This window comes from Mytilus californianus, unplaced genomic scaffold (assembly GCF_021869535.1).
Source record: "Mytilus californianus isolate M0D057914Y unplaced genomic scaffold, xbMytCali1.0.p SCAF_14, whole genome shotgun sequence".
NCBI lineage: Eukaryota > Metazoa > Mollusca > Bivalvia > Mytilida > Mytilidae > Mytilus > Mytilus californianus.
Genome location: NW_026262626.1, coordinates 13,417,562 through 13,434,213, shown reverse-complemented (window position 1 = coordinate 13,434,213; position 16,652 = coordinate 13,417,562). Strand labels below are relative to the sequence as shown.

General features: G+C 32.2%; 1 protein-coding gene across 3 annotated transcripts in view; it reads left to right on the top strand.

Moving 5' to 3' along the window:
• LOC127724228 (glutamate receptor ionotropic, kainate 2-like) overlaps positions 1-16,652 on the top strand; it is a 101,761-nt gene that overhangs the window by 75,081 nt on the left and 10,028 nt on the right. For all 3 annotated transcript variants that reach the window (XM_052231130.1, XM_052231128.1, XM_052231129.1), the window contains 7 exons: positions 1,033-1,200; positions 3,092-3,247; positions 6,441-6,542; positions 7,751-7,864; positions 11,016-11,225; positions 11,902-12,244; positions 13,216-13,433. In XM_052231130.1, the coding sequence (XP_052087090.1) occupies positions 1,033-1,200; positions 3,092-3,247; positions 6,441-6,542; positions 7,751-7,864; positions 11,016-11,225; positions 11,902-12,244; positions 13,216-13,433 (1,311 nt within the window). The remainder of the gene's footprint in view (positions 1-1,032; positions 1,201-3,091; positions 3,248-6,440; positions 6,543-7,750; positions 7,865-11,015; positions 11,226-11,901; positions 12,245-13,215; positions 13,434-16,652) is intronic.

Sequence of the window (16,652 nt, the reverse complement as noted above, 5' to 3'; positions counted from 1 at the left end):
GAAAAATTGCAGAATTTGCTGTATATTTACAAGCGGGGGCATCTGTGTCCCATGGTCCCATTTTCATTTATTATATATATTCAAGTACTAACTTCTTTTTTTTTTTTTTTTTGAAAATTCTTATAAAGGTCTTTCTAATGCGATATTTTTGTAAGAACAAAACCGCATATTGTACACATTCCAACTAGAATGTACGCTTGATAGTTCTAAGTTAGATATAGTCGAGGAACTGAAAAAATACACTCACTATTATACATGACTGGATGGGTAGAAATTCAATGCATTTTCTATACCGTGAATACAGTGAAAGGCATTATTACTAGATACGGATTTTAAACTGAAATGCATATGATCATATTGTTCTGAATGAACCAATTTGAAAAATCTGAAGATAAAAGAAAATATTTAGTTTATTTAAACACAATTTCATTTTACAGAGAAAATGAGGACGGTTAAAACACTTCAGTTACATTCTGCTGCATAAATTTTCATAGATGAGTTAGCAGTAATTGATCTGGCTTGTTGAAGAATTCGCCGTTTCAGAATCTATAGCTATTTTGTACAAAAGGACTTTAATAGAGTAACTTTAACTGAAAAAAAATAAAATAAAAAGGGCACCATCACACGAAACAGAAAACTGTTTAACATAGTGCAAAACTATGTGCGTACTATTGCAACAAAATATATTTAAAATGCTTGCTTTTCGCTGATTTACGCCTTGTTTAGGATATAATTATGTCCTATTAAATACATTGCTATAGGTTAGGTAGCTGGGGGTCACAATGGCTGTCCGCACCATATTTACACTGTTGGTCTGTTTGATTCAAATGATAAGTAGAAACAATGAACCCATTTATTTTCCTCTTAAAAATGGTGCACTTTAATTGTTAGAGTATGCTACACAGACTCATAATGTCTAACCTTTTTGCAGGGGCTACTGCAAGAAAATAAATTAAAAAAACCTTTGTCAAATTTAGGAAATGTTTTCTTTTCTTTCTTAATCCATGTGCAACATTACATCTCATTTTTCAGGACTTAGGATTACTTGATTTAGACCAGTATTCCTTTGGTGGAGCAAATATAACAGCATTCAGATTAGTAGATCCTAAAAATCCTGGAGTTGTAGCTGTCAATGAAGACTGGGTGTTTGAAGAGTTGAATAACAGAGAATCGCCCTTACAAGGTCAAAGAATGATACCGGTAAATATATTTTTAAAAACAGTGTTCCACAGAGTACTCTAAATTGAAAGTTATCTTTCGCAAGCATAGGATAAATTAGACGCTCATCAATGTCATTAAATAAAATTGAAAAAAATTACGAATGTGTTCAGTTGGATCCATATTTTTTTGATACAACTCACCATTTTCAGAATGTAATGAAATGCATTCCCTAATTAATTTACGAGAATTACACATTGGTTAACTATACTGTCGCCCTAATATAAGAGTATGGTTTAATCTCATATTTATAATGCTTAATTTTGTTTCCAATTTGAATCATTTGTTTATTATCTTTATGCTGCTTATTGGATACAGTCCAGCTTTCTTAGCTTATATAACTCTACACCCGCAATGGAGGTATAGTTTATGTGTTGTATCATTGTTGTTGAATTCACTTTCGTTAATTCCCACTTCCCCCACAACAAAGCACACTTTGGGAATTTTTGTTATTGCAAACAAACAAAAACTGACTTACTACTAGACATATAGACTATAAAATCTTTTTGTTTTTTTCAATTCTCATTTTTTTTTTTTTTTTTTGGCGGGTAAATCCAGGAAAACCCTTCTGACGCACCAAACATATAAAGTTTTATCTTTTACTTCTTACTGGGTCGATACCGCTGCTGGCGGACGACTTTTGGTGTGCGAGAGTCTCATCAGCTCAGTAGTCAGTGCTTCTGTACTGATATAAATTTTAACAAACTATCTTTTAATTCTCCATGGATAAGATTGAGAAGTTATCAAGAAACTAAGGCTCCAACTCACTCATGCAAAAGGGAGGCGAAAGATACAAAAGTGATATTCAAACTAATAAGTGGAAGAATATCTCACAACTCTATGGCAAAAAAAACAAACTTGTCCAATAGACCAACAAGCTTCTATAAAACCATATCAAAAAAACTTAAGGCTGAGCAAAATGAATCCCACATAAAACCTGGACTGATCTCAGGTTTTCCATTTGAGATGCACCAAACTTATTTGTGATATTTTCTATTTCAATAAGATTCTGTATTTATTGTTAGTAGATATAAGAAGATGTGGTATGAGTGCCTATTAGACAACTCTCCATCCAAGTCAAAATTTATAAAAGTAAACCATTATAGGTGACAGTACGGTCTTCAACACGGAGCCTTGGCTCACACCGAACAGTAAGCTAAAAAGGGCCCCAAAAAATTACTAGTGTAAAACCATTCAAACGGAAAAACCAACGGTCTAATCTATATAAAAAACGAGAAACGAGAAACACTTATGAACCACATCAACAAACGACAACTACTGAGCATCAGATTCCTGACTTAGGACAGGTGCAAACAAATGCAGCGGGTTTAAACGTTTTAATGGTACCAAACCTTCACCCTTTTTCTGAAACAAAAGTGTAACATCACAACATATAAAGACACACTATAAAATATCAACTGAAATAGCTTAACTCAATCAAAGGACATATTAACACCATTGAACATACACTGAACAAATAAATTTGACCTATGACACAATGTAAATACAAAATAAATATAGAACACTGCCTTCAATTAGAATATGTTTCAGAATGTGATAACACTGCACTGTAAACAAGAAGTACAATTAAACGGATCTATTCTTAATCCCTAATGTTTAAAGTAAGACAGAATTTCAAGAATAACTCCTGTTTAGTTTAAACTGGAACTTAATGACTCAGTATGATCTGTATGCTGTACATGTTTCAATATCAGTTATTCTAACTGTTTCCAAACATCAAATTTCACTCTTTATGAAGTTCATAACTTTACATTCATCTTCAAAACAAGTAATGATCCAGATATGCCTTCTAATGAAGATGGTCACTATATTTCCTTAGTATTCATTGCCTCATCACATTGTTATATTACAGACTGACGTAGCCCTAATGTATGATGGAGTGTTTCTGGCAGCTCATGCTCTCGATGAAGTGGGCAAGGCTAAACAGATATCAACTGACAAGGAGTTATCATGTTCAAAATCTAAATCATGGGCGGACGGTCTTAGTGTATTGAATTACATGAAAACTGTAAGTATTTTAATCTTTGTCACTCGTGCTGCATCAAGACCGTATAAACTGAAGCCGTGTTGAAGGTGTATGCTTTCATATTTGTTGTAGTTACGGCTCATCATTCTTTAGATCATTTTGCACCTGTGTACCACTTCTCATTTTACTTTGTTCTGTATTTTAATCAAAATTGTTATATACTAGTATATGCATTTAAACTGCATCGGTTGTCCAGTGGTAGCGTGTTCGCCTCGAGTGCGGGAGGTCGTGGGTTCGAACCACGGCCGAGTCAAACCAAAGACTTTAAAATTGTTATTTGCTGCTTCTCTGCTAAACACGCAGCATTAAGGAGTAAGAGCAAAGACTGGTCGGATGGAATCATAATAATGTGTCTGGGTAAAGTGACATGTCTTCCTGTGGACTGTTACCTTGTGAACATGGTGAACTAGTACGTTAAAAATCCGGCTCAGCGTGTCGGTCTAGTACAAAGCAGGGTAAATATTCATATTACACTGACATGTTCTCGTCCTGAATATGCATATTAATTTGCTGCTGGACATTAAGCAGCCATCCATCATCATCAGTATATTCATTCGATCCGAATTATTTGCCATAATTATATATCATTTTCTGTCACATCATCTAATAGCAACTACATATACAATGTGTAGCTCCTAATTTGTATGATATTCCAACGCTTGTATAAGAATTCCCCCATAGAGGATTATTAAATTGTTGCATACATCATAGCTACTGAACCTATGGTTCTGAATGGTAAATTTGAAGACATCTCTTCGAAACGTTTACCGATGCCACCTTGACTTGGACATTTACGTAATATTTGTGTCACAGACATGTTCCATTTGTCGTACCCACAGTCCCGTCCACCATAAACCGTCATGGTACCTAACGAATGCCAGATGTCACCGGATGTTTACTTGCCACGTATTACTTATAAAGTAGACACATCCACGTTCATTTTTTTCTATAAAGAGGTTAACTCCTAACTATCCTACTGCCTGTCGATACATTTATTTTTGGCATTGCACAAGTCATGTCTTCTTTGACTGTCCATGACGTTAAAATACTAAATCCCTGGGATGTGTTTTAGTTGATTTTAGTCTCTGATGCATGATTTTTTATTATTAATTGTTTTTGGCTCTTAACTAGCTGTCAGTACAAATCGTACTTTCTTGTTAATTTGACCTGTTGATACTATTTGTAAGGCTTTTTTGTTATTTAGTGTTTACTTACTCAGGGTTATATCTGGTCTATATACCAGCTTTGATAAGTGTTTGGTATGACTATAAGTTTTCACTTCTTCGTACTATGAACAACAAAATTATTTATTTTGTAAAAAATATTTCCGTTCTCCATTTAAACTGTATACCTTACAACAAAATTATTTTCATTTACCTGTGTATATTATTGTATTTGGCGGCTTTTTGTTCAAGGTGGTTGTTGTTTTTCTGAAATTGTTTAACATCTCACAGTGGTATACTACTGTTGCCTTTGTTTATTCGCCCCTTATTTTATTTATTTTGTATTTACATTGTATCATAGATCAAATTTATTCGTTCAGTGTATGTTCACTTGTGTTAATATGTCTTTTGATTGAGTTAAGCCATTTCAATTGATATTTTATAGTGTGTCTTTCTATGTTGTGATGTAACACTATTGTTTCAGATAAGGGTGAAGGTTGGTACCTATTAAAACGTTTAAAACCGCTGCATTTGTTTGCACCTGTCCTAAGTCAAGAATCTGATGTTCAGTAGTTGTCGTTTGTTGATGTGGTTCATAAGTGTTTCTCGTTTCTCGTTTTTTATATAGATTAGACCGTTGGTTTTCCCGTTTGAATGGTTTTACACTAGTCATTTTTGGGGCCCTTTATAGCTTGCTGTTCGGTGTGAGCCAAGGCTCCGTGTTGAAGACCGTACTTTGACCTATAATGGTTTACTTTTACAAATTGTGACTTGGATGGAGAGTTGTCTCATTGACACTCATACCACATCTTCTTATATCTATATATATTGGGATTACTCGGCATAAGACCGATATAGTGACGGATGTAAACATTAGAACAATTAAATTAGGCAAATGATCTAGACAATTCAGGAAAGAAACATCATGAAACTATTACTGACTACGCAATATATCAAAACAAGTATTAAAAAGTTGAAATATTATTTACGTCAATATGGTAACGACCTCCAAATAGGACAACGACCTCTAAATAGGACAACGACCTCCAAATGCAAAGAGAGAGAAGATTCCAAGTAGGCAACCAAAAATCACAAGTCCAATAAACACAGACAACACATTGACTAAAAAGCGACAATAAAAAAACACTACACAGAATATAAAAGTTTGAGCAACACGAATCCCATCAAAGATCGAGGTGAACTCAGGTGCATCAGAAGGATGATTGGTTGAATGATTGATTGTTGTTTAACGCCACTTTCAACACTATTGTGCTATTTCGTGGCAGTCAGTTTGTATTGGTGGAGGAAGCCGGAGTGCCCAGAGAAAACCACGACCTTCGGTAGGAAAATTGACAATCCTAGTCCATTAGGATTTGAGTGGAATGCACCTGCCACATGTGGGATTGGAACTCACAACCTCAGTGTTGACAGGCTAGTGATACAGTAGTTCGAATACTTAGACCACTCGGCCATCGAACCCCCCCCTCTCATTGGCTAAAAAACGAAAAAAAACGGCAATAAAAAAACACTACACAGAAAAGTTTGAGCAACACGAATCCCATCAAAAATTGAGGGTGAACTCAGGTGCATCAGATGAGTTGTTCCTTAATGTTACCATATAAGAGTGAACAGATGACAGGATGAACAAAGAGATCTGAATACATAAAACGTGACAGACCTGAATGAAACAACCAAAGCTTTGAAAATTCACAGTCCGTATGTTGAGAAGAAACAAACGTTTGTCTTGTTTGTTTATCTGACTGTACCTGAACTAATGATACATGTGTGAACTGACGCCAGTAACATATTTTTTTTATGATTGATCTTGCCAGGGTCTTTTATAACTTAAGATACATTATAGCTTTAATTTGCTCATTGTTGAAGGTCTACGGTAACCTATACTATAGTTGTGTCAATCATCGTCCTGTTATCTCTTTTGGATAGTTGTCCAATTGGCAATCATACCACATCTCCTTAATTTTATATAAAGTTTATATTTTTATTATTTGCAGATGGATTTTCAAGGGTTGACTGGAAGGGTTCAATTTGAAAATGGTGAACGTAGAAATTTTAACATGGATGTTATAGAACTGTCTAGAACTGGACTTCAAAAGGTAATATTAAGATAATCCATAATTCTAATCAACTGCCGGTCTTTGGAAACATTTTTCTTTCTAATTACAAGGCGGCAAATTTCAAATAAAACATATTATACATATATACAATTCGTCTCAAATTTAGCTCAACAATGAACAATGCAAGATCTGCAAATTTGCGTTAACAAATTTTTGTTCTTCCTTCAGCGGGATTCGAACCATTGCTTCTGTGACATGGTGGCAACACCGCCCGTATTGTGGCCAGCGCCATAGACCACTAGACCAACTAGACCAACTAGACTTATTGTGTTTATTCTTTTTTTCCTATTATTATAATGCTTATTCTTGTCCTTTCTTGCAACTGAACATGTTCGAGGCAGTTCTCATAAACCGTAAGTCAGATGTACTTAAGGTTATGTATGTTGGGCTTACTTACATGAGGGTCTGGATGGGGGTCCTTCATTTCTGTATTCTTTAATTTTTTAGGCCATTTTTCTCTATTCTTTATACTTTTTGCCCATTATTCTTTATTCTTTATATTTTAGCACCTCATTATTCTCTATTCTTTATTTTTTTGGTCCATTTATCTCTATTCTTTATATTTTTTGCCCATTATTCTCTATTCTGTAAACCCCCATCGACACCCTCTTACATGTCCAGTTGTGCACTAGTGGTTTGTATGTGCATTGGATATATTAAGGGGTACTTGATGGGTCCAAAGAAGTGAATGGTTTACAACTTTACAAGAGTATAATCCTATGGAATTATTTTAATAAGATGAATAAACCCAAATGTGTTTTAGTCAGTATAGTTATTATACAGGTTCAAAAGTTTGTGAAATACATTATTTTTTCAAAAATATTTATTTCTAAAAAGTATTATTTGACCGGTTCAACCATCCCACCCTTAAGCACCCCTCCCAACCTCTAATAATCCCCTCACACCCTTTCTGTATCCAGGATTTTAATGTATTTTTTTGGTTGAAAAGTGGTGTAAGTAATCCAAAACTGTTTTGTTTTTGCTGCAGTATGATTGGAGGCCTGCTGGGTTAGACATGGGTTAGGGGAACCCTGTTCAACTTGTTTTCTATTGACTGCTAAAGGGGTACTGCATCATTGGTTTAAGAGGGGTGCAAACAGTTAATTTGGTTATTCACTCTGACAATGATGGGATTTTGTAGACTTTTCTGATAGCACCATAACACGTTATTACTTGTCTTATTTCAGATTGGTACATGGGCTCCAAAGCCAGGAGTAAATATAACAAAATCAGAAAAAGAAAGAAAAGTAGAAGTTGAGAAAGATTTAAGCAAAAAGGTGTTGAGAATCACAACAAAAGAGGTAGGAAAAGAAGAAACAATTTATTTTACTGCACCTAACATACTAGTATATACCTCAATCATGTCAATAGGTCTGTCCTTGCAGGTATTTCCTGATTTTGTGTAAACATTACTAAAATACTAATGAATGAATGATTACATTGTCATAATTCGAATTCGAATAATCGTTTTACATTTCGATATATAGATGGTATCACAAATTTAAGGACTTGATCACCAGTCCAGTAGTCAGCACTTCTGTGTTGACATGAATTATCATTGATATGGTCAATTTTGAAATACCTGTTTACAAAACTTTGAAATATCTAATATGTTAAGGATTTTCTACCTCAGGAATAGTTTACCATAGATGTATTTGGCAAAACCTTTTGACATTGTGAGACCTGAATGAACTATGAAGAGTTTATTGACATGTAATAATGTTTCCACTTAGGGATCATAGATTTATTCTTACGAGGAAGCTCCGAGCATGCTCGGAGGATGCTTGGAGCTTTTTAAGAAGGCTCTTCTCAGCAGTTTATGTGATAATAATTATCAAGATCCATTAAGATGTCAATCAAATCTATAGCACTTCTATAACAAGTAAAGTAGAGCATTATAGAGGAAGCTCAATTAACACCTGTGTAAACATCTGGTCTATTCAAATAAATTTTGCATTAACCTTACAAAACTATAAAAAAGATAAGAAATTCTTCAATAGTACTGTACAATGCTTGGAAAGAAATATCAAGTCTTAACAGAAAGAAAATGTTTCTGTTGATATTTCTTAATAATTATCATTTGTTTTCAATACAAAAAAAAATACTCAAATTTTATATTTAAAATATATTTTAAATTTATACTTTATAGAATGAAATATAAAAGTCATCAAAGACACCAACTATGGTTATTGATTTATAACCATACAACCAAAATATAGTACATTCAGTTTCATGCGAAAAAGGGTTGATCTCCTTTTATATTCCATTTAATTTGACAGTTGTTGGAAAATAAACTCTCCATTTCATTGCAGAAACATGTATCTTCAAAGAAATGTGTTTCAAAGCAATAAAAAAATTCTATTTGGTGTTCTATAAAATATTTTGGAAATTTATGGGAACATGGCTACTAAAGCTAATAAACAGGGAAAAAGGGGGGGAGAGAATTTTATTGGTTAACTTCAGGTGATGTTTACTTTCTTATATGCACTGAAAAGTTATGTTGTATTTTTACTGTAGTACAAGACAGGATAAAACTTTACTCATGTCAAGAATTTCTTTATTTAAAACAAAGCTAAATCTGCACATTTTTTATTAGATACCAATTAGACAAAGACTTATAGGGGAAAAACAATTTTATGTTCGATTTTCACTGTAGTACTGGACAGGATAAGACTTTACTCATGCCAAGTATTTCTTTATTTAAAACAAAGCTAAATCTGCACAATTTAAAAAAAAAAAGCCAATTAAAGAGAGACGTAATAGAGGGAAAACAATGGTGATAGTACCCCCCTCAAACCAGCCTTCCAATAATGAATTACAACTTTTCCTAAAGTAGCCATAATTTTCTATAAAAGAACTAAGTTTGCTATTTTATAAAAAAAAACATATTACCATTGTTTAGTTAGGGGCATTACTTAAACAAGTAAAATCAAAATTACCTATACACTTTATGTTGAAAACGAGGACGTTTCAAATATTACTTCTTCTATATCATGTATATCACGAATAAGTAACTTCTGTTAATATTATTTTTTTTAGGTGTCCATTCATACATGTTTTACAAGCTTTTAAAAACAAATTTTCACAGACATCTTGTTATTTTCCCCATGAAATATAAAACCATTTAAATCCTCTTGAAACACTAATTGCCTTTCTGATGCCACACTTCTTGGTCAAAGATTGGTCTCTTGGGGCTATTAAAATATCAGTTTCCCTTGAAATCTTAGAGATAGACAGATATAAATAGATGGAACCTTGTGATTTAATTAAGACTTAAAGTTATTCATAATTTGCAATCTTAATCAAAAACAATTACATATGTCATGTATGTTCCTTAAATAATTGTAAGTACATGTACTAAGTTTTTCAAAGATGTATAAAATAATTTATAATATTTTTGTCATTATTTTTAAAGTAACCTCTCTATACGCATCTCAAATTGGATAAATACTTTTAATTTCATTTAATGAAATGGTATAAAAAATCTTAAAAACTACATTTAGTCCATGCATGCTTCTTTTGAAATTTTAAATAACTATTGAGTTATTAAATAATTTTTAAAAACCTAAAATACCTATATAAGTAACAAAAAAAACTTGTTTAGTATCCCCCTGACTGTTGTTTGTGTCTTGATAACTTTTGTGTAGCATATTATATAATATAAACTGTATTTAAATCATATCATCTAATTATAAAATTTGAGAATTTTTTATTACAAAAAAAGGAATGATTATTAAATATATTAATAAGAAAATATTTAAATGGCTTTTACTTTTTGCAGAGACTTGAGATTTCTTTCCAAGCATTAAACAGTACTGTTGAAGAATTTCTAATCTATTTTATAGTTTTGTAAAATTTCATGCAAAATGTATTTTAATAGACCAGATGTTTACACAGATGTTATTTGAGCTTCCTCTATAATGCTCTACTTTCCTTATTATAGAAGTAGAGAAAATTTGATTGACATCTTAATGGATCATGATAATTATTGTCACATAAACCTCTGAGAAGAGCCTACTTAAAAAGCTCCGAGCATCCTCCAAGCATGCTCGGAGCTTCCTCGTAAGAATAAATCTATAATCCCTTATGGCAATTTTAATAAAAAAAACTTTGATATTTAGATTTCCTACATATCGAGGAATCTAAGAAAAATAAATGCAGGATATTTGATAATGAAAAAGAGAGTTGAGAGATACAAAAGGGTCATTCAAACTCATAAGTCGAAAATAAACTGACAACGCCATGGCAAAAAAAAAGAAAAAGACCAAAAGACAAACAGTTCACAAAACACAACAAAGAACACTAAAGACTGAGCAGTGCGAACCCCATCAAAACTGGGGACGATCTCAGGTGCTCCCGAAGGGTAGCCAGATCCTGCGCCACATGTGGCACCCGTCGTGTTGCTGGTGTAAGTGTTTGAATCTTTGAATTTGAATCTGTGCATATTTTTAGGATCCACCATATGTAATGCGTCCTGAAGGAGATGTAAAGCCAGGTGCTCCTAAATATGAGGGATTTGCAATAGACATTCTTGAGTTGTTGAAGCAAAAATTGAAATTCAACTACACAATAGAAGCTTCGGATGGTTATGGTGGTTGTAAGGAGGACAGACAGACAAAACAAGTGAAATGTGATGGTATGATGAAAGATCTTGTAGAAGGGGTAGGTATACTAATATGTGTTTGTTTATTCCACATTGGCTAGATGTATAGGGGAGGGTTCAGGTCTCACAAAACATGTTTAACCCCGTCGCATTTATGCGTCTGTCCCAAGTCAGGACCATCTAGACTTTGTTGGTCTTGTTTTTTTTTATTTTGGTTTGTTTGTTTGTATGTTTCGTAATTAAGTGTGGCGTCCATTGCGATGAACTAGTATACATTATTGTTTAGGGGCCAGCAGAAGCCCAACTCCGGGTGCGGGATTTTCTCGCTGCGTTGAAGACTCATTGGTGGCCTTGGGCTGTTTTCTGCTCTTTGATCGGGTTGTTGTCTCTCTGACACATTCTTCGTTTCCTTTCCCTTTTCAAGCGTTTTCATGAAATATTGTTTTATGTATAACTTTGAGAGAATTGTGCAATGGGAAAACATTCAGCAATATTGCCACTTGACCTTTTTGGTTTGCAATTAAATGTGCTTTGTAGTTTAAATATTTATTAAACTATTTATTAAGTTTTGAAAAAGAATGTTATGAAAATTCAAACGAGGATTAGAACTTTGTTTTAAAATAAATTTAATCTATTCAGTAAAAGAACACATTTAAAACCTTCAATATAAAATGTAAGAACCTCTATGTAATTAGGGTTCTGGATATGAAGAACACATTTTTATTTCTATTTCAGAAAGCAGATCTTGCAGTTGCCGGAATGACAATTACATATGATAGAGAAAAATACATTGACTTCACAAAGCCATTCATTAATACAGGAATATCTATCCTCTTCAAAAAACCAGAACCAGCACCTCCAAAACTCTTTTCATTTTTAGACCCATTATCAACAGATGTATGGATTTATTTATTGGCGGCATTTATGTGTGTTAGTTTTATGTTGTTCGTGATAGCCAGGTTTACCCCATACGAATGGTGCAATCCACATCCCTGCAACCCAGAAACAGATGTTGTTGAAAACCAGTTTTCCATCTTAAATAGTCTTTGGTTTTCCATAGGAGCCCTCATGCAACAAGGTATTCAGCTTCATATTTCAAATATTCATGAATTACAATTATATGCTTCAGCTTAGAAATCCGAAATTAATGTAATGTGGTAATTAATGCGGGAAATATGTTCACAATATTATTTACAATTCACCTTTTCAGAATCTAAAGGACTATGGGTAATTTTATTGTTCGTATCCCAAAATTGAAGTCACACCATTGGTTGATTTTGGATTGTTTAAAACGTTGGCAGCCAATCACAACGTTTTAGTGTACGATTTTGAAAATATTACACAGAATTAGATTCTGAACCGGTGAATTATTGAATTATTGTCATTGATGGGATTGCAGTTTGAGATAAATATATGAACTGACTGAATCTAAAAAACCACAACTGTAATATTACATCATTCATTAAACTGTTTCATAAGAGTCCTTAACGGCGAAGACGATATTCGTGAAAGTTATCGAGACCTTAGATAGATTTGCCTATTTTTTTAGATCCTTTTTGGTCATATGTCTCTTCAACTGTTTCGATTCTTATATAAAAACTACATGTTATTGAACATATAGGTTTAATGAATGTTAACCAGTACACCGTAAAGAAATTATTCATCGGTATCCTGGTTACTATACATGATTAAATCAAATGAAAAGCAACACTATGGAAGTAAGGACAAACAAGGAAAGGATACTAGTATAGAAAACATAAGATTACTGATATGAACAAAACCTGGGAGCTGTATTAGGTGCTCTGGAAGGGTAAGAATATCCTGCGTTGTATGCCAAATCCCAAGACCATCTTAATCATTGTCTAGTAGCCAAAGTCGATTATGGGCCCAAACTACAATGCAGGCCATACATTGGACAAAAACATTTGTAAGAGACACACAAGTATGTGCAATTAGAACCTTTACATAATCCTATCTTGAAATGTCAACAAGTTGATTATTAATTTACTTTGTCAAATAAATATTAAGCAAATATTACACTACTTGCAGGGTCTGAAGTCGCACCTAGAGCGATATCAACAAGACTGGTGGCATGTTGCTGGTGGTTTTTTACCCTTATTATAATATCATCTTACACTGCCAATTTAGCTGCGTTCTTAACAGTAGAAAGAATGGTAGCACCGATAGAAGGCGCTGAGGATCTGGCGAAGCAAAGTGTTATAAAATATGGAACTCAAAGTAGTGGAAGCACAGAAAAGTTCTTTTCGGTATTGCAATTTGATATTGATATATGTTTCTTTAAACAAAATAACACTGTCTCTCTTCTAGGTGTAATACCACCATGGTTTTTCCCCTATTAGTCTTTGTTAAATTTGCACTTTTCAAAAAATTGTGCAGAATTTATCTTTGATTCAAATAAAGAAATACTTGGCATGAGTAAAGTTTTATCCTATCCAGTACTATAGACAAAATTTCACATAACATTTCATTGCATATAAGAAAATAACCATCACTGGAAGTTAACCAATCAAATTTTCATCCCTTTTTTTTGCAATGAAATGTAGGATTAATTTCCTACAACTGTCAAATAAAAGGGAATTTTTTTTTTTCGACACATTTTCGTATGCAACCGGATGTGACGTACTATGATTTGGTGGTATTATACCTTCTACAAAATATTTTGTCTAGAATAGGTAATAATCATATTCTATAAAGAAAATTGATAAATTACATATAATTTGTTATTTGTTGGATTTTCAAAATAATATTTCTTTATAAACACTGTGGTTTTTTTTTAAATATATTTGTTAAATCCTGTTCGGTTCAGAAAACGCACTTTATATTTTTAAAGGGTAATGAAAAACGTTAAATGTAAGGAATAATGTCAAAATAGATACCATTTTAGTAATTCAGTACGCCAAATGCTCGTTTTGTCTACGTTACTCTTCAAAGACTCATTTTATGAAACCGAACATGTGTTTATTTTTTAGACAAGGGAAGTATAAAACAATGTAAGGGATCATAGATTTATTCTTATGAGGAAGCTCTGAGCATGCTCCAAGCATGCTCGGAGCTTTTTAAGTAGGCTCTATTCAGCAGTTTATGTGACTATAATTATCATGATCCATTAAGATGTCAATCCAATCGATAGCACTTCTATAAAAAGGAAAGTAAAGCATTATAGAGGAAGCTCAATTTACACCTGTGTAAACATCCGGTCTATTCAAATACAACTTGCATGATTTAACAAAACTATAAAATAGATAAGAAATTCTTCAATAGTACTGTGCTTGGAAAGAAATGTCTACTCTCCACAAAAAGTAAAAGTCATTAAAATATTTTCTTATTATATTTAATAATCATTCTTTTTTAATAACTGTTTTAACAAGTTATTTCTTTTAGTTACTTATATATATATAGGTATTGTTTGTTTTTAAAAATTATTTAATAACTCAATAATTATTTCAAATGTCAGGAGAAGCATGGACTAAATGTAGTTTTTATGAATTTTTATATCATTTTATTAAGTAGAATGAAGAATTTATCAAATTTGAGATAAGTATAGAGATAAAATGTTACTTTAGAAATAATGACAAAAATATTACTTTTATAAGTTATGTTTTATACATCTTTGAAAAACTTAGTACTTACAATTATTTAAGGAACATAGAACATATGTAATTGTTTAAGGTTACAAATTATAAATAACTTCAAGTCTTAATTAAATCACAAGGTGTCATCTATTTATATCTGTCTACCATTAAGATTTTCAAGGAAAATGATATTTTGATAGTCCCAAGAGACCAATCTTTGACCCCGAAGCGTGGCATCAGAAAGGCAATTAGTGTTTCAGGAGGATTAGTTTTATATTTCATGGGAAAAATAACCAGATGTCTGTGAAAATTTGTTAAAGCTAGTAAAACCTGTATGAATGGACACCTATAAAAATAATATTAACAAAAGTTACTTATACATTGATATAGAAGTAACATTTAAAATAGCCTTGTTTTCAACATAACTTGTATAGGTAATTGTGAAAATTACTTGTTTAAGTAATGCCCCTAACTGAACAATGGATATATTTTTTTATAAAATAGCAAACTTAGTTCTTTTATAGAAAATTATGGCTACTTTAGGAAAAGTTGTAATTCATTATTGGAAGGCTGGATTGAGGGGGTTAATACCACCATTGTTTTTCCCTATTAAGTCTCTGTTTAATTGACATTTTTTAAATTGTGCAGAATATATCTTTGTTTTAAATAAAGAAATACTTGGCATGAGTAAAGTTTTATCCTGTCCAGTACTACAGTGAAAATTTAACATAAATTGATTTTCCCTAATTAGTCTTTGTTTAATTGGCATTTTTCAAAAAATTGTGCAGAATTTATCTGACGTTTTAAATAAAGAAATACTTGGCATGAGTAAATTTTTATCCTTTCCAGTACTACAATTAAAATACAACATAACTTTTCATTGCATATACGATAGTAAACATCAGCAGAAGTTCACCAATCAAATTCCTCTCCCCCCTTTTTTCCCTGTTTACAAGCTTAAGTAGCCATGTCCCCTTAAATTTCCAAAATATTTTATAGAAACACCAAATAAATGTTTTCATTGCTTTGAAACATCCAAGATACGTGTTTACGACCCAAAAAAACTTTTCTGCAATGAATTGCAGGGTTAATTTCCAACAATTGTTAAATTAAAGGGAATATTAAAAAAAAAAATCAACCCTTTTTTGCATGAAACTGGATGTACTATGTTTTGGTGGTACTACACCTTGAAAGAATTTTTACAATATGATAATAAATGAATTTTAGTTCAGCAATCCTCTATTTCTTTTTCTTGAATGACTTTTTAATATATCTAAACAACTTCTATCAAAAGGAAAGTAAAGCAATGTAGAAGAAGCTCAGTTAACACCTGTATGTAAAAAGTCTTTTAATGTAGGCCTTTATCAGTAGAAACTATCAATATAAAACAGATCCTAAATGATGATAAAAATATATATTCTAATTTTTTTTCTATAAGATTCAAATTAGTTAATTTTTTTTTTAGCCTCATGAGTATAATTATAAAAAAAACAACATAAAACAAAGTTAGTTAGAATTTTAGGCATAATCATGTTCGTTAGTATAGGACATTGTGGCAGTTGTTTGGAGTTGAAACAATTATTTTTTGCTTGTTTTGTGTTGTTTAATATTCAATTTATACAAGTATTAGAAATATTATCACACAATTTTATTAAAAGTAGATATTGATAAAAGTCTGTCTGCATCCTGTCAAATAATTCTGTGTAAAATCTGTGTAGAGGCAAAACATTATTATGAAAGGTTTATATCACAGTATGATACATTATAGTTTGAGGGAATAACCCATTTTACAGTTTCAGTAGGGATAATTATCTTAGAGCATCCTCTTTTATGCTTCATATGAAATATTTTGTTAATATTAAAATGCTGTATGCTTTCAGTTTAAAAACATCT